The sequence below is a fragment of the Dromiciops gliroides genome, chromosome 5 (genome assembly GCF_019393635.1).
Source record: "Dromiciops gliroides isolate mDroGli1 chromosome 5, mDroGli1.pri, whole genome shotgun sequence".
Taxonomy (NCBI): domain Eukaryota; kingdom Metazoa; phylum Chordata; class Mammalia; order Microbiotheria; family Microbiotheriidae; genus Dromiciops; species Dromiciops gliroides.
Window position 1 is genome coordinate 171767290 of NC_057865.1, and position 23743 is coordinate 171791032.

General features: G+C 34.6%; 1 protein-coding gene across 1 annotated transcript in view; it reads right to left on the bottom strand.

Moving 5' to 3' along the window:
* Positions 1-1766: 1766 nt before the first annotated feature.
* Positions 1767-23743, bottom strand: part of TAF3 (TATA-box binding protein associated factor 3) — a 237466-nt gene continuing 215489 nt past the window's right edge. The window contains exons 5-7 of the mRNA XM_043968329.1: positions 15778-16033; positions 5895-6001; positions 1767-3732 (exon numbers count right to left, since the gene is read on the bottom strand). Coding sequence (XP_043824264.1) covers positions 3618-3732; positions 5895-6001; positions 15778-16033 — 478 coding nt within the window. The 3' untranslated portion in view covers positions 1767-3617. The remainder of the gene's footprint in view (positions 3733-5894; positions 6002-15777; positions 16034-23743) is intronic.

Sequence of the window (23743 nt, forward strand, 5' to 3'; positions counted from 1 at the left end):
CAATGAAATAGATAGTTTCCTAACAGAATGCCTGATACAATTGTGGAGAGAGACTTTATTCAGAACATTATCTAATTCATTCTACAGGCAAGGAAACTCATCTACTTTTAGACTTAAACTGCTAAAGAAAATTGCTATGATCTAAAGAGATTGGCCATAAAACTATTTGTATTGAAAACTTAGCCAGCATGCCTTTAGTGAACTTCATTCATTAGCATTCTTGCTGGAAAGGTTTCCATATCTCAGTGTTCATTTTATACTTTAATTTGGTTACTAGGTCTTTGTTTAATCGTCCTATTGAAAGGAGAACAAAGGCGGTTTAGGTGATACAGTGGAGTAATGCACTATATTTTATCTCTGAAAAAGCCAGACAAAGTCAGAATACTCGGATACCCTCTGATTTTTTTTTCCGGGACATTTGGAATCACAAATCATTTGGAGGATAAAGATCCTCGCTGTACTTAACTGCAGACACCTTCAGAAGAGAAACACCTTGTCAACCATAGAAATTATACTTTGTGAGCTACACATGGTTCTGAAGGCAGATTATCTCACTAAAAGAGCTTCTCAGTTACCTGTGAGGGCATCTCTTCAAGTTCCTTAAATCCCCTCCAATAAGATCACTAGCCAGGACAATCTCCCTCCCACCCCCACCCCCTTCTACTGACTTCTCCTTAAGGTCTTGCGGCTAAGGTCACCTGATTTCCTGAGTGGAGAAGCCATTGAAACAGCTCATAGTTCATGATTTTTTGCCATACCTAGAAAACTATTAACCACCTGTGGTTTGGGGACAGGGAAGGGGTGGGGATATTTTTATTTCAAACTCGACAGAAACATCTGTCACTAAATAATAAGCAATGAGCTCAAACACTTTCACTGGGATTTCAATTCCTGCGTTCCAACTGTTCTCTACTCCCACTTTATTTCAGAAGCCAGAAATCTTCCTTTGCTCTATCAGGTTTCCAGTTTAAATCCAATAAAGTTTCACCCAATTAGTGAATCTATTTTTTTTTAAATATAATCTTTCCTTTTCTTGTTCTGTTCTTCACTAAATAAGGTAAATTAATACATGCTCTTGTTCGTAGCATGCTTTCGAGTTTCTAGATTATTATTTTTCAGCAACCTTAAGAAACCTAGAGATGTCCAATTTTTCCAACTTAGCCTTACAGAGAGTTTCATTTTCTTAAACCCATTTTCCCCTTGCATTTTCCCCGCACTCTCCCTGGTTAGTGATATGGACAGTTGTCCACTAGAGACTGAGATGGAGCTCATTTCACACAGGCCACTGCACTGCACAGGACGGTAACGGCTTTTGGTCTCTAGTGACCTGGGCTGGATTCAACTCAGTGACCTAGAGGTGAAAGGCTCCGTATTCCATTACTAATCCCTTGAGCTATCCAGCCCCCTGAAAATGATTCTTTGGTTTTATTACTGCAAAGACCATTTATAAAATCATGAACTGGATTTAGGAAAGCAACCATGAAATAGCAAGGGACAACAAACTGATTGAAATTCCTTAAATGTAGTAATGTAGTATGGACTCAAGTCTCTCAGTCAGTATGATTGGAAAAAAAAAGTTATATAGATACTTCTTTTCTTATTTCACTAGCATGACCTACTCCCTTAAATATGGCAACTGTGGGTCCACTACCCATGTCTCAGGGAACAAACTACTAAAGGAAATAGAAAAGCAAACTATGAAACAGCCAACAATCTTTATTTGACCTCTCCCCTGGCCACCCCCACCCCCCCACACAAAAGGACTAATAAGTAGATTTGCATGGGTGTGAAAATGTTACAAAAAGAAGTAATAAAACATAGAATGACCCCAAATTAATACAAACAAAACACCACATTCTCAGTGAATAAGATTAGTTGGATGTTTCCAGGGATGGAACAATTTTTAGGGGTAGCATTAATCAAAGAAGGAAATGCAATATTGCACTCTAAATGAGATACTCTACACCCCCTGATTTGCAATTTGACAGTCATGAGAAAAATACCTTATTTCCCTATGTAGACTCTATGTTTTAAAAATAAAATAAATTCGTACTCTAAAATCAAATGACTTGACCTTTAAAAGATTTGTTATATTTGTGTAACAGGTCGAAAGTCTGTGTGCTAGAATTCAAGATATTTATCATTCTACAGTCCAAGGATTATTTCAAAATTAAATAACAAAGCCTGCCCTTTTATTCCAAAATCCCCAAGACATGAATATTGTTCAAATTAAGTTCAATGTTCAATATTAGATTATTTTCTTTACTGCCAAGACATTCAAATGCCACCCCATAATCAATGCTATAATAAAGTTTTGTGACATCCTGAAATTTGATTTTCTTCTTTAAAAATATTCATAGTATACTTTATTTTAGTCTCAAATTACAAAACCAGTTAACAGGTTTGCAGAAACAAAATATTATAAACACAAACTGCTACAGCATTGGTTTTCTGACCTTTAATGAATCTACATGTCCTTTTAAATAAAATTAAGCAAAAACACCCGACAGAAACAAAAATTGACAAATAAAACAATTTTAAAGCATATGCTAGAGATTTATATCTCCTTGCTATCCTTCCAATTGCTAGGGCCCTTTCTCCACAACACTATTGGGTGGCTGCTCAGTTACTTCTTAACCTAAATTCTTTTGAAAAATAGTTCTCTCCCCTGGGTTCAAGGAAAACAGTAATTACAGACATGGCTGAAATCACAGTGGATTTCAAAGACAGCTAGAATTAAACACGATAAAAAAATTTAAAAATAAGTACTTCATAAATATTCAATATTTACATTAAGGGAAATCTTTTAATTTGAAGTATTTTTATACAAATTGATGAAATGTACAAGCAATGAGAAGAGACACCAGCAGCTTAAAGATCAACAAAATTATGAAACAACCAAAAATATAAAATATATTACAATTAACATAAAACAATCTGCACAAAAGAAAACTGGTCACAATAGAAACCTTTCTTTAAAAAAATAAGATATTTCACAAAAAGCATGAACATGTTTACATGTAAGTACTAAAAATTGTGGTGGGGGGGGAAATCATATATTCTTATCACAAAAATATTTACCAGCATCCCAACTGGAATTTTCTTTCATGTTATTACGATTATTTGACTATGCAGAGAAAAAAGCAGAAAACTATATTCAGACTAATGAAATCACTTCTTAAATTACAGTCAAAGCCATTTACACATTATCCTCTCATCTAACACCTTAATGAAAAGGCTCTGGAGAGAAGAAAGAAAATCAAAAGGAAAGAAAGATGATTTTTTTTTATTTACAATACTTGTCACTGCTACTGTAGAAATGTAAGAGTGGAAGATGAATCATCAGCTCAATTAGCCCTCATGCCACTCTATTTGAGTTTATCTTCAGGAGATGAAAACTTGAGATCATACAAAAAATGTATCCTGAGGGGGCCAAACACACTCAGAAGACAATAGTCCAAAGTGGACCGTTTATTCCTGCTAGTGAATCATTCCAGATTCATAATTGGTAACGTAAAGGTGGCTGAGATGGAAGAACTGCGCCAAATCCCCTCTCAGGATGTCAGTCAGAGAAGAAGCCCAAATGTGACACTCAGCAGCTGAGACCACGGGAACCTTCAGTGTGCTCGGTGCTTCCTCTTTTTATGCTTTTTGTCTTTCTTTTTGTTGGCACACATGGGGCAGAACCACTGCATTTCTTCTGGGGGTGCAGCCATTAATCCAACACAGGGCCTGCAAATTTTTACAGACAACCCACAGTTAAACGATTTACTACTAAGTTAAATTTTTTTTCTACATTCTTCAGGATGATTTCTTTATAGGTTGTAACACAACTTAAAACATTTTTAAAAGTCAAACAGTTGTTTATATAATTTTATAGCCAAAAATATTTTTTATTCCTTCTCACAAACTGTCAAAAGTAAAATTTCAATTGTTTAGAGAGACCTCCTTAGTATACACAGAAAATAGCTGACCTCAAATGTTTTTCCTAACAAATTCTCTTTTTTTTAATCTTAAGAACTGAGATACTACACTAACATTTGCATATTCTTGGAACATAAATGTTTCAATGTCCCATCCTATATTTGTTTTAAGATCTTTTAGATATATCCCCTTCAAAGATGATGACATATCTTAGCAAGATTTGAAATGATGCTAGCACCACAAAGCTTAATAATTATAGTATGGTGAAATTAGTAATAAGATATTTAATTATTATTTACTAAATGACTATAATAGTGAAGAGATAGTTTCCTATGAAACACAATGGTAACAAATGTTTAGTCCAGTAATTCTCTCTACCCTTTTTTTGGTGTAGACACTTAAAAGAAAATGTCAGGATTCTTTAAGTAAATTGAACCAAGCGGAACTCTGAATGGTAGGACTAAAAGTTCCTTTTTAGTAGAGTCTTGATAACATCAAGAGACATGTGAACAGTAAAACAGTGGTTAAAGTCTTTTTAAATTTTTTTAAGCAAATGAAGTCACACAAGCACCTTCAACTGCTTAAAAATTAAAAAAAAAATTTTTTTTCTTTAACTGCTCATCAAAATTTTAGCTCCTATTGTGCAAACTCCGAAGTTTCTGAGGAAAAAAATTATTCTTTGTTTGGATTGGGAGGAGTTTCAGGAAGAAATAGAGGAAAAACGACAGTTTTTTAAAGAAGGAAATATTTTGGTAAATAGAAAATGTCACAAGCCATTCAGGAAATATCTGTAAGAATCCAAAGGCCCATTTGTAACAGGACATCCTCTGAAATACTATGAATAAACTTCAGGATGGGTTCTCCATACATGATACTATTTGAAAGTAAGTCTCACCTTGATGTTATAGTCAGGGACCCTGAAGGTCAGGCTTATATATGACTTGGTAGGCAAGATGGGAACAAATCTAGGCCTGCTGATTCCTGTGGCTGTGAGGGAAGCTATAGCTAACACCGCCCCCTGCCCCCAGTACGGTAATCATTTTAGGCAGTCCTTTTCTGTAAGAGGATGATAGTACTATTTGTTGCTGTTGTGCTTCAATGGCAATGGGCATGTCTGATAATCCCAGTGTAGATTAGCATCTGTTGTATAACTTTCATTCTTTTTTTGTTTGTTTGTTTGTTTTAGTGAGGCAACTGGGGTTAAGTGACTTGCCCAGGGTCGCACAGCTAGTAAGTGTCAAGTATCTGAGGCCGGATTTGAACTCAGGTCCTCCTGAATCCAGGGCCGGTGCTCTATCCACTGCGCCACCTAGCTGCCTCATAACTTATATTCTTTACAAAATTTTTTAAAAAAACATGTTGTTTTTTTTTAATTGTGAGTTCCAAATGCTCTCTCTACCTCCCACCCCTCTTCCACCCCTTGAGTTGTCAGGATACTAAAAGATTAAATCACTTGTTTAAAGCCATCTACTATGTGTCAAAGGTGGGACTTGAACCCAGGTCTTCTAGACTAAGCAAGTAACTCTCAAGTCGCTTTATCATAACACCTCTCAAGCAATTACTGACAGGTAATGTTTTTCTTAAATGTTAAGGGGGATGTTACAAAGGGCTTTCTTTTTCTCCTAAAAAATGTGAAAGAGGGGCAGCTAGATGGCATAGCAGATAGAGCACCAGCCCTGGAGTCAGGAGTACCTGAGTTCAAATCCAGCCTCAGATACTCAATACTTACTAGCTGTGTGACCCTGGGCAAGTCACTTAACCCCAATTGCCTCACTTAAAAAAAATTGTGAAGGGAGGGGCAGCTGGTGACGCAATGCATAAAGCACTGGCTCTGGATTCAGGAGGACCTGAGTTCAAATCCAGCCTCAGACACTTGACACTTACTAGTTGTGTGACCCTGGGCAAGTCACTTAACCCTCATTGCCCCCCCTCCCCCAAAAAAGTGAAGGGAGAAATTCTGAGCAACTTACCAATGATACCAGTCATCACAGTCATCACAGCCAATCATTGGACTGCCATCATCTGGTTTGTTACACCCAGGACAGATCCAGATCTGATTGCCCCATTCATCTCTGATCTGTTGTTTTTTCAATAAGGAGGAATGAGGGAAGTGGGCAAACGTGCAAAAAGAAAGAGAACAATCATTATTTTATATTCTCAATTCAAAGAAGAGAAAAACAAAACCGAAACTGAAAATAAGACATTTCTAATCAAAGGCATGACCATTCTCACTATTCCTGTGCTAGAAAGAAAACAACTAATAACTACTTAAATGTTATTACCATTCAAAATGAATCCTGACTGTCTAAATTGCTTAACTTACGGCATAAAACAACATTTAGCATGGTCTTCGGCACTTCATAAATGTTTGTTGGTTTTCTCTCTCTCTCTCTCTCTCTCTCTCTGGTAGTGTGTTACCAGTGTGTGTGTATATATATATATACCTGTGAACAATAACAGCTATAATTGCCTTCATCCTTGAGAACATTCTAACATATACACAGGCCTCAGATTATAACCTTTATAGCAGTTACAGCTAACAAAGCTATGTAGCTCAACTACATATAATTTTCTGCATGAGATACATGGATTTAATATACATAGAGAAACATGCATGTATTACTTTATTACTTATTAGCCAAACCCTTCTCCTGAACTAGCTGATAAGATCAAGGATATAAAAGAGTTGTTACTAAGTAACTTTCCATTCCCATTATGACATTTATAGTACAGTACAATCTACTAAAGGGCAAATGAAACAATGCTAAGGAGCCCAAACATTTACCCATTCAAATACTGGTTTGCTATATCTATCATATCCTCTCAACTTTATTTTAATCAACTTAGCAGTTTGAAACAGTATGCTTTTATTAGGAATTTCCTCAGAATGAAACCAATTTTAGGAAATAGTTCTACAGTTGCTTTCAGAATGATATAAAATAGCAAGATTAAGAATTCTTAGAATGGGATAGCTTATAGTTTCATTCAGTTAATTTTGCAAGATTTATGTATTCCACCAACAACACTCTTTTTTTTTTTTTGGTGGGGCAATGGGGGTTAAGTGACTTGCCCAGGGTCACACAGCTAGTAAGTGTCAAGTGTCTGAGGCCCGATTTGAACTCAGGTACTCCTGAATCCAGGGCCGGTGCTTTATCCACTGCGCTACCTAGCCGCCCCCACCAACACCACTCTTACAGGTGCTTCATATATCAAAAGAGGGAGGCTCTTTTCGTGCTTTGGTTGTTCTTTTTGTTCTACTGATGCGATTTTCACATAAAGCTTGTTTAAAACTCACCAGTTTTGAAGGACTTGGAAAGTTGTTTTAATTGTACAGTATACAAAGGCACACTGTGCTGGCATTAAAGATCTTTGCAGGCTATTCTATGATTTTCCCTTACTTACTGATTTCAAGGGAAGACATTAAATGGAGTTAGACTTGCCAATCTTTGAAACAGTAGTATGTTTGGCTCTTGCTGCCTAGCTATCATAAAGTTCCTGGTTACATCTCAACTATATGTCAACTATTCTATTGATCTGTTCCCAAATGCATTTATAATAAAATATTTTGAATTTTAGCTTTGTGCTTATATTTTATTTCATTACTACAGAATAACTTCTTGGGGGGGGGTGCAGGGCAATGAGGGTTAAGTGACTTGGCCAGGGTCACACAGCTAGTGTCAAATGTCTGAGGCTGAATTTGAACTCAGGTCCTCCTGAATTCAGGGCCGGTGCTTTATCCAATTAGCTGCCCCTACAGAATAACTTCTATAAGGACAGGGATGGACACTGAACTGATTATAATTCTTTTCAATTTGCAGAAAGTGCTGCTATAAATATTTTGGTGTATTTGGAGCTTTTCTTTTTGTCACTGACTTTCTTACAGTATATACCTAGCACTGGAATATCTTGGTCAAGAGTTACGAAAACAGGGGTGGCTAGATAGCACAGTGGATAAAGCACCGGCCCTGGATTCAGGAGTACCTGAGTTCAAAGCTGGCCTCAGACACTTGTGATCCTGGCCAAGTCACTTAACCCCCATTGCCCCACCAAAAAAAAAAAAGAGTTACGAAAACTTAAGTCACTTTATTGGCATAATTTCAAATTGCTCTCCAGAATGGTTTCATAAATCCATAGCTCCACAAACAATGGATTACCATGTCAATTTCTCATGACCCCCTCCAAAATGAACTATTCTCATCTTTTGTCATCTTTGTCATTTTTCTGAATGTTAGGTGAAACTTCAAGGTTTAAAAAAAATCACTTCTTTCATTATCAGTGATTAAAAACATTTTATCATATGGCTGCAAATTTGCAATTCTCTTTTGAAAACTGCTTATTCAAATCTTTTGCTCCTTTACTTTGAGGCAACTGATGGGTACATGGGATAGAGCACCAAACCTGGAGTCAGGAAGACCTGAGTTCAAATTCAGCCTCAGATACCTAATAGCTATGTGAACCTGGGCAAGTTAATATGTTTGCCTCAGTTTCCTCAAATGGGGATAATAATAGTATCTACCTCACAGGACTGTTGTGAGGATCAAATGAGATAGCATTTGTAAAAGTGCTTAAAATAGTGATTGGCACATAATATGTACCATATCAGCCCTTATTCCTTTCCTTTCCCTTTATTTATTGAGGAATGGCTTTCTCCCCTATATTTATGGATATCAGATTCGGATCAGAGACATTTGATACAAAGCTTTGTTCCCCCTGTTCAGCTTCTCTTATTATTCTAGATGTGTTAATTTTGTCTGTGTAAAAGTTTTTCAAATTCATTATCTATTTCATCTTTCGCAATGTCCTCTATCTCTTGCTTGGTTAAGAAATCATCCCCTGTCCATCGTTGTGAAAGGCATATGACTTCTCTTCTAATTTTTTAGTAGTCTAATCTTTACTATTCAGATCAAAGCTATTTTGAACTTATGAAGCACATAATATAAGACATGGCAATAAACATAATTTATGAAAACATGCTTGGATAGCTGGGTAGCTGTGGTTTTTAGAGGGCCTATTAGAATGTTGGTACTCTTTCTGTGGAATCTGACTGATAGAGTCAAGTCAAGTCAGGTAGCACTGTGAAGTGCTTATTGTGTGCCAGGCAATGTGCTATGCAAGGCGGATACAAAAATTGGCAAAAACAGTCCTTCCATGCAAGGAGCTCACATTTTAATGGGGGGAAATATGCAAATATTTATGCAATACAAAATGTGTCTAAATAGATATTTTATGTGTACATATATGTAATATGCATGTATATACAAAGAGAAGGAGAGAGTACATTTATTTATTCATTCATTTATAGGCTTTGTGAAGCTTGCATTCTACGGTCCAAAACCAAAACCCAAACCAAACCCTGCCCTGAAGCCATCAAGAAGGGTGTCAGTGTGAACCCAAAGAATTATTTAGACTGGTAAATCCAACATCAGGGGATATGGAAAGCTGCTAAACCAAGTCTTTAAAGATCTGATACCCGATTTCTTGTTCCAGTGATCTCTAAAAGGGGCCAGATAATGGGGCGAGATTGCTTTTTGACTTTTTGTTTTGTCATTCTTTCTCTGCAGAAAAACACCACTTAGAGGCTTTTGTAATAATGGCATAGTGCTTCCGATCTCCCCTCAAATCCCAGAAATGTAGCTAGCTTTTAATAATTTTCAGAAATGGTATTGTGATGGGTGTTTGTTTCTATCTCCTCAGGTTTTGTTCTCATGGGCACATGTCAATCAACAGCTTTCTACCAATGATTTCTAGTTCATCTAATACTTTCTTCTGTTCTTCCAATGTCTTCCCTTAAATACAGTGAAATCATTTAGGTAAACCAACAGTTCCAAGTAATTCATGCCACCAACTACGAGCTGCTAAAAAGTAGGAAGGTATCAAAAAAACCCCACAGCCCTTTTATGACATGTTTAAATTGGTAGACTCATACTAGACAGAAAACATAAAATTATTTAAGCTTTATTAGCTTAAAACTGCATTGGGACTTTTGGGACACCCTGTACAGGAAAAGCCAACTAAACTGTCCACACCTTTTCTTTCCACTAGTGATCCCAATATTATACAAACACTACAAAAGTCAAAGGAAGTGAAAGAGAAATAAAGATCCAAAATATACCAAAATATTCATAGCAATACTATAGTAGGAAAAAACCTAACTAAATTAGATGCCTATCAATTGATGAGTGGCAGAAAAAAACTATGTCATATGAAATGATGGGATATTGCTAAGACATGACAAACATGAAAAAATCAGAGACATGAGAAAATTAGCACAAACTGATACACAGCAAAATAAACAGATCAAGCAAACAATACATACAATAACTACAACAAGTTAACAGAAAAAACCACAGTAAAACAATATCTGACTTTGAGGAACTGAAAAAACAGTCAGAGACCTGGAGAACAGATAATGAATGACACAGTCTTCTCCCTTGTGACATGGAGACAGGGAATGACTAAGACAGAAGTATTGCATGTGCTGTCACAAAAGGTCCCCAGATCCGATGTTTTTATTTCATTGTTTTTCTTTGTCACAAAGGAGGGCTCCAAGGTGGGAGGGGAAATGAGTGATGTAACAGAAAGTTTCAATGAATAGAATTTAATTGACATCTACACCTCCTCTTTGTCATTCTCATCAGAATTGCTTCTCCTTGTTTCTTCAGAACTTTATTCTTGAAAGTCATCTGTTGTAAAATAGGACTAATACATTTGGTTTTTTTTTGGTTTTTAAATTATAAATCTTTGTTATAATGGAGAACTCTGTAGGAAAGAAGCTGAAGGGTCACTGGGGAATTACTGTGCTGGTTTAAAAAAAGACGTATATACATACACACACACACACACACACACACAGTGCACATTGTACAGTTTGATTGCTCTTTGGGCATAGTTCCAAATTGCTCTTCAGAGTGGTTGGACTAGTTCACAACTCTACCAACAGTGCATTGGTGTCCCCATTTCCCCACATCCCTTCTAGCATTTGTTTTTTTTTCCTTTTCTGTCATGTTAGCCAATCTGATAAGATATGTGGTGGTATCTTAGATTTGTTTTAATTTACATTTCTCGAATCAGTAGTGATTTTGAGCATTTTTTCATGTAACTATTGATAGTTTTAATTTCTTCTGAAAACTGCCTCTTCATAACCTCTATTTATCAACTGGGGAATGGCTCCCCATATATTTGAGAAATGAGGTCTTTATCAGAGAAACTCCCCCCCCCCCCGCAGTTTCCCGTTTTCCTTCTAATTTTGGTTGCATTTGTCTTGTTTGTGTAGAGCTTTTAATTTCATGTAATCAAAATGATCTATTTTACCTCTTTTCTCTGTTTTATTTGGTCATAAACTCTTCCCTTATACATACACCTGATAGTTACATTTCTCCACAATCCCATAATTTACCTATTGATGATATCACCCTTTATGTCTAAATCATTCATTCATGTAATTATTTCAATTTAATTTATTACTTATTTATTCATTTTGACCTTTTCTTGGTCTATGGTGTAAGATATTGGTCCATGCTTAATTTCTGCCAAATTGCTTTTTATGTTTCCCAGCAATGTTTGTCTAATGTTAAGTTTTTACTACCAAAACTTGGATCTTTGGTTTGATCAAACATTAGACTACTATGGTCATTTACTATGGTGTATTGTATACTTAATCTGTTCCATTTATCTACCACTCTATTTCTTAGCTAGCAAGATTACCACTTTGTAATACAGTTTGAAGTCTGCAACTGTTAGGTTGTCTTCCTTAACATTTTTCATTGAGTCCTTGATGTTCTTGACCTTTTGTTCTTCCAGATGAATTTTGATACTATTTTTTTCTAGCTCTCTAAAATAATTCTTTGGTAGTGGATTGGTATGATATTGAATCAATAATTTAACTTAAGTAGAGCTGTCATTTTTATCATATTGGCTTAGTCTACCTATAAGCAATGAATATTTCTCCAGTTGTTTAGGTCTGACTTCATTTGTGTGAAAAGGGTTTTGTAATTGTGTTCTTGTAATCCCAAGGTTTTTCTTGGCAAGGAGACTCCCAAGTATTTTATCTAGTCTGCAGTTATTTTAAAGAGAAGTTTTTCTATCTCTTGTTCCTGGGTTTTGTTAGTAGTATATAGAAACGTTGATGATTTATGTGAGTTTATTTTATATTTTGCAATTTTGCTGAAGTTCTTAGGGTTTTTAAAGTATATCATCTGTGAAGAGTCATAGTTTTGTTTTCTTGCTATTTTTATTCCTTCAATTTGTTTTTCTTATCTTACTGCTATAGCTAGCATTTCTAGTACAATACTGAATAATGGTAGTGATAATCAACATCCTTACTTCACTCCTGATCTTACTGGGAAGGATTCAAGTTTATTCCTGCTACAAATAATGCTTTAAAATAGATACTATTTATTTTTAAGAAAGACTCCAGTTTCTTAATCTGAAGTTTTGTTTTTGTCTGTCTTCTTTCACAAGCTGGCTAATGTGGAGATGTTTTGCATGACTACTCATGTATAACTTATATTGAATTGCTTGAGTTCTTGGAGGGGGAAGAGGAAGTTGGAACACAAAGTTTTAAAAAACTGATGTCAAAATTTGTTTTTACATGTAATTTGGAAAAATACAATTCTAAATAAATAAGAAAGACTCTGACTATTCATATGTTTCCTAGTATTTTTAATAGGAATTGGAGTTATATTTTGCTAAAGGCTTTTTCTGCATCTATTGATATAATCATGGGGTTTTTCTGTTATTGATTTGGTCAATTATGCTGATAGTTTTCCTAATACTGAACCAGCCCTGCATTCCTATTATAAATCTCACCGGATCATAGTATATGATCTTTGGGATATCTCGCTGTAATCTCCTTCCTAGTATTTTATTTAAAATTTTGCTTTGATATTCATTAAAGAAATGGGTCCAAAGTTGTCTTTCTCTGGTTTTGTTCTCCCTGGTTTAGGTATCAAAACCATATTTATATCATAAAAGAAATTTGGTAGAAATCCTTCTCTACCTATTTTTTCACATAGTTTATAAAGTATTGGAATTAATTGTTCCTTAAGTGTTTGGCAGAAATTACTTGTAAATGCATCTGGTCCTGATGATTTTCTTCTTAGAGAACTCATCAATGGTTTGTTCGGTTCCTCTTTTCTAAGAAGGGGTTATTTAAGTATTTTGTTAATCTGGGAAGTTTATTTTATTTTATTTTTTAGTGAGGCGGTTGGGGCTAAGTGACTTGCCCAGGGTCACACAGCTAGTGTCTGAGGCCGGATTTTAATTTAGGTACTCCTGACTCCAGGGCCGGTGCTCTATCCACTGTGCTACCTAGCTGCCCCACAGTTTATATTTTTGTAAACATTTATTCATTTCACTTAAGATTGTCATTTTACTGGCATATAATTGGGCAAAATAATTCTTAATAAATTTTGTTAATTTCATCTTCATTGGTGATGCATTTGCCCTTTAAATTTTTGATACTAGGAATTTGGTTTTCTTTCCATTAACTCAAATTAACCAACAGTTAATTTTTTTCATATAACCAATTCCTAGTTTTATTTATTAGTTTAATAGTGTGTGTTTTTTTAACTTTCAATTTTATTAATCTTGAAAATCAATTTTTTAGCTCTTCCAAAAATTCTTATTGGGCTTGTGTTCAGTTCATATTTTTTCTTTGAGGCTTTGCTTGTAGCTATTCTAACTTCATTATCTTCTGAATTTGTGTCTTGATCTTACCTGTCACCAAAGTAGCTTTTTTATGTTCAGGTTCTTTTTTGGTTGTTCCTTTTTTTATCCTATTTTTTTGGTTTGGAACTTTATGTTGGGTTCTGTTCTGAGTGTGAGGGGTGAAGGGACACTTTCTCAGGTTTCAGACTTTTCTACACAGCTGTTTTCAGAGATAATTCTGGGGACTGGAAGTTTTTAGTGTTTCCAAGGTGCTGTGATCTGAGGAGAGATGTGGTCACTGCTCTCCTGTTGTGCTTTCTGGTCTTTACCCAGGAAGGGCCCCTGATCACTTGGGACTGGAAGTGATACTGTACCCTCAGGGCTTCTACTCTCTCTTGACTGAAAGTGCCCCTCTCATCTCTTGAACTATAACCTAAAAATAGTATAGGAAATGAAGCTGCCATAGAGCATCTGGTCCTGCATCTATTGCTAGCACAAGGGTCCCCTGTAATCTCTTTCTGATCATTGTCCAGGTCTCTATTAACTCTGGCTTGAGAGCTCCTGAAGCTACTGCTGCTTGTCACCACCACCTAGGCCCACTACTGCTGTTTCATCTAAGTAGGTTCTAGGCCAGCCTCCTAACCTATGTCACAGATCTCACTTTCTGACCTCATATGTTGTCTTGAGCTGAAAAAATGTCTTACTCTGAGCTTTTGTTAGCTCTATGACTACAGAATTAAATTTGAGATGTTATTTTAAAGTTGTTTGGAGGGGAATGTTGGGAACATTCAATTCAGGGCTTTTTTAATATTGCCACCTTGGCTCTGCTCCCAGAAGTCCTTCAGCAAACTCTTTATATGTGTATATGTGATCATTCCTCCTTTATCTGAGTCAGATGAAAGTGAGATTTGTGAAATACCTGCTACTCTCACCCTTTTCTCCAGTTTTCTTTACTCTTCTTCTTGTGCACAGTTACCAGAAATACCAAGGCCCACCCCCTTCTTTCCTACTATATTGCTTTGTTCTTTTTTAAAAAGTTTCTTAAGATAATTAAAACAGAACTAAACCTAATAATAATGATATCTACAACATTTACATAGCACCTGCTATATTTAGAATTTCAAAAGTTGACTTTGTTATACCATCAAGGAATAAAGATCTCTATTTCCATATGCTCACTAATCTGAAATGGCAGCAAAGAGCCTATATATCTTCTACCCTTCACACGTCACCAGCTGTCATCTAATTTGTATTACACAGTTCTACCCAAGGATTCTTAAGTTCCCCAAAACAGAGGCTAGCAATAAAAGTGTAGTATGACACATGAGAAAGAACATAAGACCTAGAGTCCCAGAACCTGATCTAAATTCTAGCTGTTACTGACTTTTGTGACCCAAGTCAGGTAACCTTTCTCCACCTGCTTCTTGATCTATGAAATGAGGGAGTTGGCCTATATGATGTCACTTCTGTATAATCCTATGATCAGTCATTATATGAATTACCTTTGAAATAAAATAACAACTTCTGTTCAAAATTTTCGTTGTAATTGTAATAAGGTAAGCTTTAGAATCATTTATCTTCAAATAAAAGTAAATGTTAGAGGTCCATCCATTCTGCAAAGGAATTTCAAACTACATCCAAAAAGCTATAAAACTGTATATATCCTTTGATTCAGTAATACATCTACTAGGTCTAACCCCAAAGAGATCAAAGAAGAAAGGACTCATCTGTACAAAAACATTTATAGAAGTTCTTTTTGTGGAGGCATAGAATAGGAAACTGAGGGGATGTTCATTAATTGGGGAATGGATAAACAAAAATCTGGGAAGACTATCATGAACTGATACAAACTGAGGGGAGCAGCACTAGAAGAACACGTTATGTAATAACAGAATTATTATGAAGATAACTAACTCTGGAAGACTTAGGAACTCTGATCAACAAAATGACCAACTACAGTTCCAAAGGACTTCTAATGAAACATATTATCTATTGACTTTCAGAAAGCGAGGTTACTGAAACGTATATGTACATATATCTATATGTATATGTATGTATTCTGGACATGGCAAATTTGGGAATTTGTTTTGCTTTATTATGCATATCTGTAACAAGTTTTGGGTTTTTTGCTTTCTCAATGGGTAGGGAAGGGGGGAGGAGACAATATGGAACTGTAAATAAAATAAGAAAGCAAATGTTACATACCACATAGTTACTGACTGTTTCTGTCACAACACTACGAACAGGTGCTTTGGAGCCTCCTGGTACAGCGATCGCAGGGGAAGGTGGAGGGATCATGGCAGGTGATACAGAGGCTTGTGGAGGAGGAGGAACAGGCACTGGAGGAGGAGTCATGTGAACAGGTACAGGTGCTGGGGATGGTGCAGGTGGTGGTGATTTGGGTCTAGTAACAGAGGGAGATGGTTTAGCCTCTGGAGCTGGAACCACCTTGCTGATGACACTGTTAACAGAAAGGAAGAAAATTAGCTTAAATGTAAGAATAAAACTGATTATTTAATTTGATAAACACTTATTAAGTGCCTACAATGTTCAAGGGACTGTATTCTAGATGTTAGTAAAACAGAGATCAAAACAGTTTTTGCCATCAAAAAATTTATATTTCCACTGGAGGGATACAAGATACAAAAAAAGATAACTTAATACAAAGAATTTCAAGAGGTAGAGAGCAATGATACCTGAAGGAATCAATGAAGGGCCTCAAATAGGAAAAGATACCTAAACTGGATCTTGAAAGGTGATAAGGATTTTAAGCAGAAGTGAGGAAAACATATATTCTTGCTTGATGTAATAATATAGCTAATTCATTTTACTCATTTTTAATATTTTTGTTTTTGATTTAGAGGGGAAGAAAAACCTCAAATTTAAAGGCCTACAGTAGTTGCTATTGCCACCTAACCAAGATTATTTTTTATTATTCCCCCAAATAGCACATTATAATAGGATCAATATCTACCAGGGTTCTTCCCCAAAGCTCTAAGTCCCACATGTTAGGGTACTTCTCTCTCTAAAAGCCTAGGAAGTTGTCCCCAAGATTGAATGGCCCAGAAGACTATGGTTCAAGCCAAGTTTCTATGACTTGGCTTCCTGGGCAAGGATCCCAGAGCTTCAAACTTGCAGAATGTCCTAAGAACACCTAAGTTAACATAACCTGCCCTGAATTGACTCATTGGCCAACTGACCAAGCATGTTTTCCTTGTAGGACTAAAAGTGGCCACCTTTACCCAAGCTAAGTGCTAGATACTTAACAAAGTTATCCTTTTTAGCTATACCTAAATAAAATTTCTTTAAAAAAAATTCAGAACTTAAATAAAACAAGCATTCCCATAACAAAGTAGAATAGAAAAAAAGAATTGTACACAAAACAGCAAATCTATTACGTATAACTTGCTTTTCCTTTTAAATATGTTATCACCATGCAACTTTCTTTTATACATATACACACATACACATACATGTGTGTATCTGCATATCTCTGCTCCCTCTCTCCTCCCTGCCCTAAAGAGGGCTACCATTAGAAAGATGTGTATATACACACATATGTATACATATGTATGTATGTGTGCATGTATGTGTGCATGTATGTGTGTATGTATGTATGTATGTATGTATGTATGTATGTATGTATGTATATAAAACCATACTATACATACTTCTATTTATCATTCTTTCTCTGCATGCAGGTAGCATCTTCTTTCACAGGTCCCTTGTAGTGAACTTGGGTATTAATAATAGTCAAAATTACTTATTCGCTCAAAGTTGTTCTTAAAACAATAGATATTGCTGTTACTGGAGACAAAGTTCTCTTGAGTCTGCTCAGTTTGCTCTTCATTATTTTATTCAAGTTTTTGCATGTTTTTCTACAATCAATGAGCTCATCATTTCTTATAGCACAGTAGTATTCCATCACAATCATCAACCATAACTTGTTTAACCATTCTTCAACTGATAAACATCCTTGCAATTTCCAGTTCTTTGTTACCCCAAAGAGAGCTGCTACAACTATTTAAAAACATATAGTTTCTTTTTCCTTGATCGCCTTGAGAAACAGACTTAATAGTGATATTGCTGGGTCAAAGGGTATAGTCAGTTTTATAACTCTTTGGGCATAATTCCAAATTGTTCTCCAAAATGGCTGGATTGGTTCACAGTTCCACCAACAGTGAATTAATGTCCCAATTTTTTCACATCCCCTCCAATATCTGTCACATTCTATCATTTTAGTTAACCTGATAAGTACAAAATTATTATCTCAAAGTTGTTTTAATTTGCACTTCACTAATCAATAATGATTTGGAGCATTTTTATGTGACTATAAATTGTTTTGATTTCTTTATCAGAAAATTGTCTGTTCAAAATCCTTTGACCTTTTATCAGTTGGGGAATGACTTGTATTCTTACAGATTTGACAAAGTTCTTTATTTGAAATGAGATCTTAATCTGAAAAACTGTCTATAAACATTCCCCCCCCCCCCAATTTTCTGCTTTCCCTCTGATTTTGGCTATGCTGATTTTATTTGTACAAAAACTTTAAAATTTCATGTACCTGAAATTACCTATTTTGTACCTCCCAATGCTCTCTATCTCTTGTTTATTCATAAATTATTCTCCTACTCATAAGTCTAATAAGTAATATGTTGTATGTTCTTAAAGTTTTCTTGTAATATCTCCATTTATATCTTTGTCATGTATCCATTTTGACCTTATCTTCGTAAATGGTGCAATATGCCCAATTTCTGCCAAACAGCTTTCCCAATAATTTTTTACCAAATAATGAATTCTTATCACCAAAACTTGTCTTTACACTTGTCAAACATACAGTTACTATAGTCATTTGCTGCTGTAAATAGTATGTGTACTCTGTTCCATTGACTTACCTTTCTATTTCTTAGCCAGTATGGTTTTGATAAATAATGCCTTATAGTATAAGATCTAGTACTGCTAAACTTCCTTTCTTTACATCTTTTATCAGTTCCTTTGACATTCTTGACCTTTTGTTCTTCCAAATAAATTTTGTTACTATTTTTTCTAACTCAGTAAAATGATTTTTAGGTAATTTAATTGGGATGGCATTGAATAGTTAAATTTAGGTAAAACTGTCATTATATTGGCCCTGCCTACCCACAAACAGTATTTCTCCAATTATTTAAATTTGATTTTATTTGCATAAAAAGTTTTTTATAATCTTGTTCATATAGTTCCTGGGTTTGATTGGGCAGGTGTATCCCTAGGTATTTTATACTATCTAGAGTAATTTTAAACAGGGTATCTATCTCTTACTACCTCTTCCTACAGGATTTTTTTTGGTGACATAGGAATGCTGATGATTTATGTGGGTTTACTTTGCTAAAATTATTAATTGCTTCAACTAACTTTTTAGCTAAGTCTTTAGGATTTTCTAAGTATATCACCGGCATTGCCCCATCTGATTCCTTCTATTTTTTTTTTTCTTTTCTTAATGCTATTGCTGGGATTTCCAATACAATAATGCTGAATAATACTGGTGATAATGGGCATCCTTGTTTTACATCTGTTCTTACTGGGGAGGTTTCTAGTTTATTCCCATTACAAATATTTGTTGATGGCTTTAGGTAAATTCTTATCAATTTAAGGAAAAATCCATTTGTAACTATACTTTTAAGTTCTTTTAATAAAAATGAGTGTTGGATTTTATCAAAAGCTTTTTATGCATTTATTGATATAATCATGATTTTATTAATTTGATTATTAATATAATAAATTATATTAATAGTTTTTCTTACATCAAATCATTGCTGCATGCCTGATATAAAGTCCACTTAGTCAGAATATAGAATTGTAATATATTGTCATAATTTCCTAGCTAGAATTTTATTTAGGATTTCTGCAGCATTATACATCAATGAAACTGGTCTATAATTTTCTTTCCCTGTTTTTACTCTTCTTGGTTTAGGTATCAATATCATATTTGTTTCATAAAAGGAATCTGATAGGACATCTTCTTTGCCTATTATTCTAAATGACTTATGTAATATTAGAACTAGTTGGTCTTTAAATACTTGGTAGAATTCACTTGTAAACTGACCTGGTCCTGGTGCTTTTTTTCTTAGGCCTGTTCAATTTTTTTTTTTCTAAAATAGGTCGATTTAGATATTCTATTCTCTCTTCTGTTAATCTAGACAATTTATATTTTTGTAAATATTCTTCCATTTCACTTAAATTGTTAAGTTTATTGGCATATAATTAAGCAAAATAACTCCTTATATTTATTTTGATTTCATCTTCCTTAGTGGTATATTCACTCTTTTTATTTTTAATACTAATGATTTGGTTTTCTTTTTAAAAATCATATTAACAAATGGCTTATCTACACTATTGTTTTTTCATAAAACCAACTCCTAGTTTTATTAATTAATTCAATGGTTTTCTTACACTCAGTTCTATTAATCTCACTTTTAATTTGTAGGATTTCCAATCAGTGTTTAATTGGGGATTTTAAATTCTTTTTCTAGTTTTTAAAATTCCATACCCAATTCATTAGTCTGCTCTTTCTCTATTTGATGGATTTAAGCATTTAGAGATTTTTTTTTTCACTGATTACTGCTTTTGCTGTATCCCACAGGTTTTGATAAGCTTATTATTGTCATTTTTTTTTTTTGGCAGGGCAGTGAGGGCTAAGTGACTTGCCCAAAGTCACACAGCTAGTAAGTGTCAAATGTCTGAGGCTGGATTTGAACTCAGGTCCTCCTGAATCCAAGGCTGGTGCTTTATCCACTGCACCACCTAACTGACCCCTATTGTCATTCTTTTTAATCAAACTATTGTTTCTATGACTTTTTTTTTAAACCCACTCAATCTCTAATATTAGGTTGTTTGGTCTCCAATTAGTTTTTATTCTATGTTTCTATGGTCCTTTATTAAATATTAATTTTTATTGCATTATGATCTGAAAAGGATGCATTTGATATTTCTGTTTTTCTTTTAACTGTAAAATTTTTATGCCCTAATATATGGGCCATCTTTGTGAAGGTACCATGTACTGCTGAGAAAAAGATGTATTCCTTTCTACTCCCATTCAATTCTCTCAAGATCCTATCATATCCAGCTTGTCTAAAATGATTTTCACTTCCTTGACTTCTTTTTTATTTTCTAGTTAGATTTATCTACTTCTGAGAGGGGAAGATTAAAGTTCTCCAGTATTATAGTACTGCTGTCTATTTCTACCTTTAATTCATTTACCTCTTTTTTTTTTTCCTAATTTAAATGCTAGAGCATTTGGTGTATATAGGTTCAGTATTGATAATGATTCATTTCCTATGGTACCTTTTATCATAATGTAGTTTCCCTCTTTCTCTTAACTAATTCTATTTTAGCTTTAACTTGATCTGAGATCATGATTGCTACCCCTAGTTCTGGTGGTTGTTTGTTTTTTACATCAGCTGAAGTATAATACATTCTACTCTAGCCCTTTAACTCAGTGTGTAGCTCTCATTTTAAAATGTGTTTCTTCTAAACAGTATGTCAGATTTTGACTTTTAATCCATTCGGTCAGGAAGTGAAATCTCCAGAAGCTGAGGCTATTTCACAAAACAGCTGGCCCGAGGGCTTGTCATTTGTTGATTCAGTGGTTATCCTGGAGTTATCTTCATTCAGGCCAAACCTTACCCCTAAGAAGTTTCCAGAAATCCTCTCAAACTGTCATAGGAGGACAACTACTTTACCCAGATGCTTATTTTTTTGTGATCAAAATCCACTTTTAGGCGATGTTCTGTCTTGTTTGTAGAGGAAATTTGAAGAACCTGGAATTTTCTGACCTACTCTATCACCTTCCCCTCATGTTTTTTTTTTTTTAAAACTTCCTTTTGTTAACATTTAATGACCTACAGTGTCTCATTTCCTTCTAGTATTTGACCTAAAACTACCAGAATAATTATCCTGAGTTAGGCTGAGCCTACCACATCCATCCATAATATTAGAGACACTTTCATTAACACAGTAATATTAGCACTATTTGATAAAATTAAAAATAAATTGTAGTATTTTCTTACATTTTTCAACACCATTTATTTCAAATTTCCAAAATCATACATGATGCTTGAAAAAAGTAATGTCCTAGATCAGACTGTTTTGGTTTTTTTGGTTGTTGTTGCTAAACAAGGCAGTGTCATTAAAGATATAGGGGGCAGGAAAGAGAGATGGAGGTGTGAGAGTTAAAAGGGAGTTATGTGTGATACTGGGGTCACATTGGTACAACTTCAGATCTTTCCATGAAGATATTATTGACTAATAATAAATGCTGCTTCTATTTCATACTCTTCCTATAGAAATGACAAAAGCAATTTACAAAGTGCTTCATCAACTGGCCCCACAACTCTAATCTAATTTTTCCAAATAATTCTTCAAAATGACCCACTACTGTAAATACATATCCCTCTATCTATAATGATTAAAGTCACTTTCAATTTGGAGCTTATCTTACTGAAAAAACTGAGGCCATTCAACACTTCTTCCCTAGTCTTCATGTCAAAACCCTTCTATAAAACCAAATTACTAGTATTAAAAATGAAATGGGTGAACTCACCACCAATGAAGAAGAAATTAAAACAATTATTAGGAACTATTTTGCCCAACTATATGCCAATAAGTTTTACAATCTAAATGAAATGGATGAATATCTACAAAAACATAAATTACCCAGATTAACAGAATAAATAAAATATTCAAATAACCCAGTTTTAGAAAAAGAAATTGACAAGTCATCAATGAACTTCCTAAGAAAAAATCCCCAGGACCAGATGGATTCATAAGTGAATTCTACCAAACATTTAAAGATCAATTAATCCCAGTACTATAGAAATTATTTGAGAAAATAAATGAAGAAATACTACCAAATTCTTTTTATGAGACACATATGGTGCTGATACCCAAGCCAGGAAGAGCCAAAACAGAGAAAGAAGTTATAGACTGCTCTCCTTAATGAATATTGAAGCAAAAATTTTAAATAAAATACTAGCAAAATGATTACGGCAATATATCACAAGGATCATACATTATGCCCAGGTGGGATTTACACCAAGAATGCAGGCCTGTTCAGTATTAGGAAATCAGCGTAATTGACCATATCAATAACAAAAACAACAGAAATCATATGATTATCTAAATAGATGCAGAAAAGGCCTACACCATCCATTCCTATTAAAAAACACTAGAGGGGCAGCTAGGTGGCGCAGTGGATAGAGCACCGGCCCTGGAGTCAGGAGTACCTGAGTTCAAATCCGGCCTCAGACACTTAACACTTACTAGCTGTGTGACCCTGGGCAAGTCACTTAAACCCAATTGCCTCACTAAAAAACAAAAACAAAAAAAACCAAACAAAATACCCCCCAAAAAACCACTAGAGAGCACAGGAATAAAAGGAGCTTACCTTAAAATGATAAGCATTATTTATCTAAAACCATCAACAAACATTATCTGTAATGGAAATAAGCTAAAAGCCTTCCCAATACAATCGGGTGAAACAAGGATGTCCGTTATCACCTCTATTATTTAATACTGTACTAGAAATGTTAGCTATAGCAATAAGAGAAGAAAAAAATTAAAGGAATTAGAATAGGTAATGAGGAAACAAAACTATCACTCTTTGCAGATGATATGTTATACTTAGAAAATTCTAGAGAATCAACTACAAAGTTACTTGAAATTATTAACAACTTTAGCAAAGTTGCAGAATACAAAATAAACCCACATAAATCATCAGCATTTCTGTGTCTTACCAACAAAGTCCAGCAATAACAAATAGAAAGAAAGAAATTCCATTTAAAATAACTGTGGCAATATAAAATACGTGGGAGTCTACCTGCCAAGACAAACCCAGGAATTATATGACCAGAACTACAAAATACTTTTCACACAAAGTCAGATCTAAACAATTGGAAAAATATCAATTACTTATGGAAAGGCTGAACCAATATAATAAAATTGACAATCCTACCTAAGTTAATTTATTTATTTAGTGCTATACCAATCAACCTATTTATAGATCTAGAAAAAATAACAAAATTAACCTGGAAAAACAAAAGTTCAAGGATATCATGGGAATCAGTGAAAAAAAAATATGAAAGAAGGTGGTCTAAAAATACCAGATCTCAAACTGTGTTATAAAGCAGTAATTGTC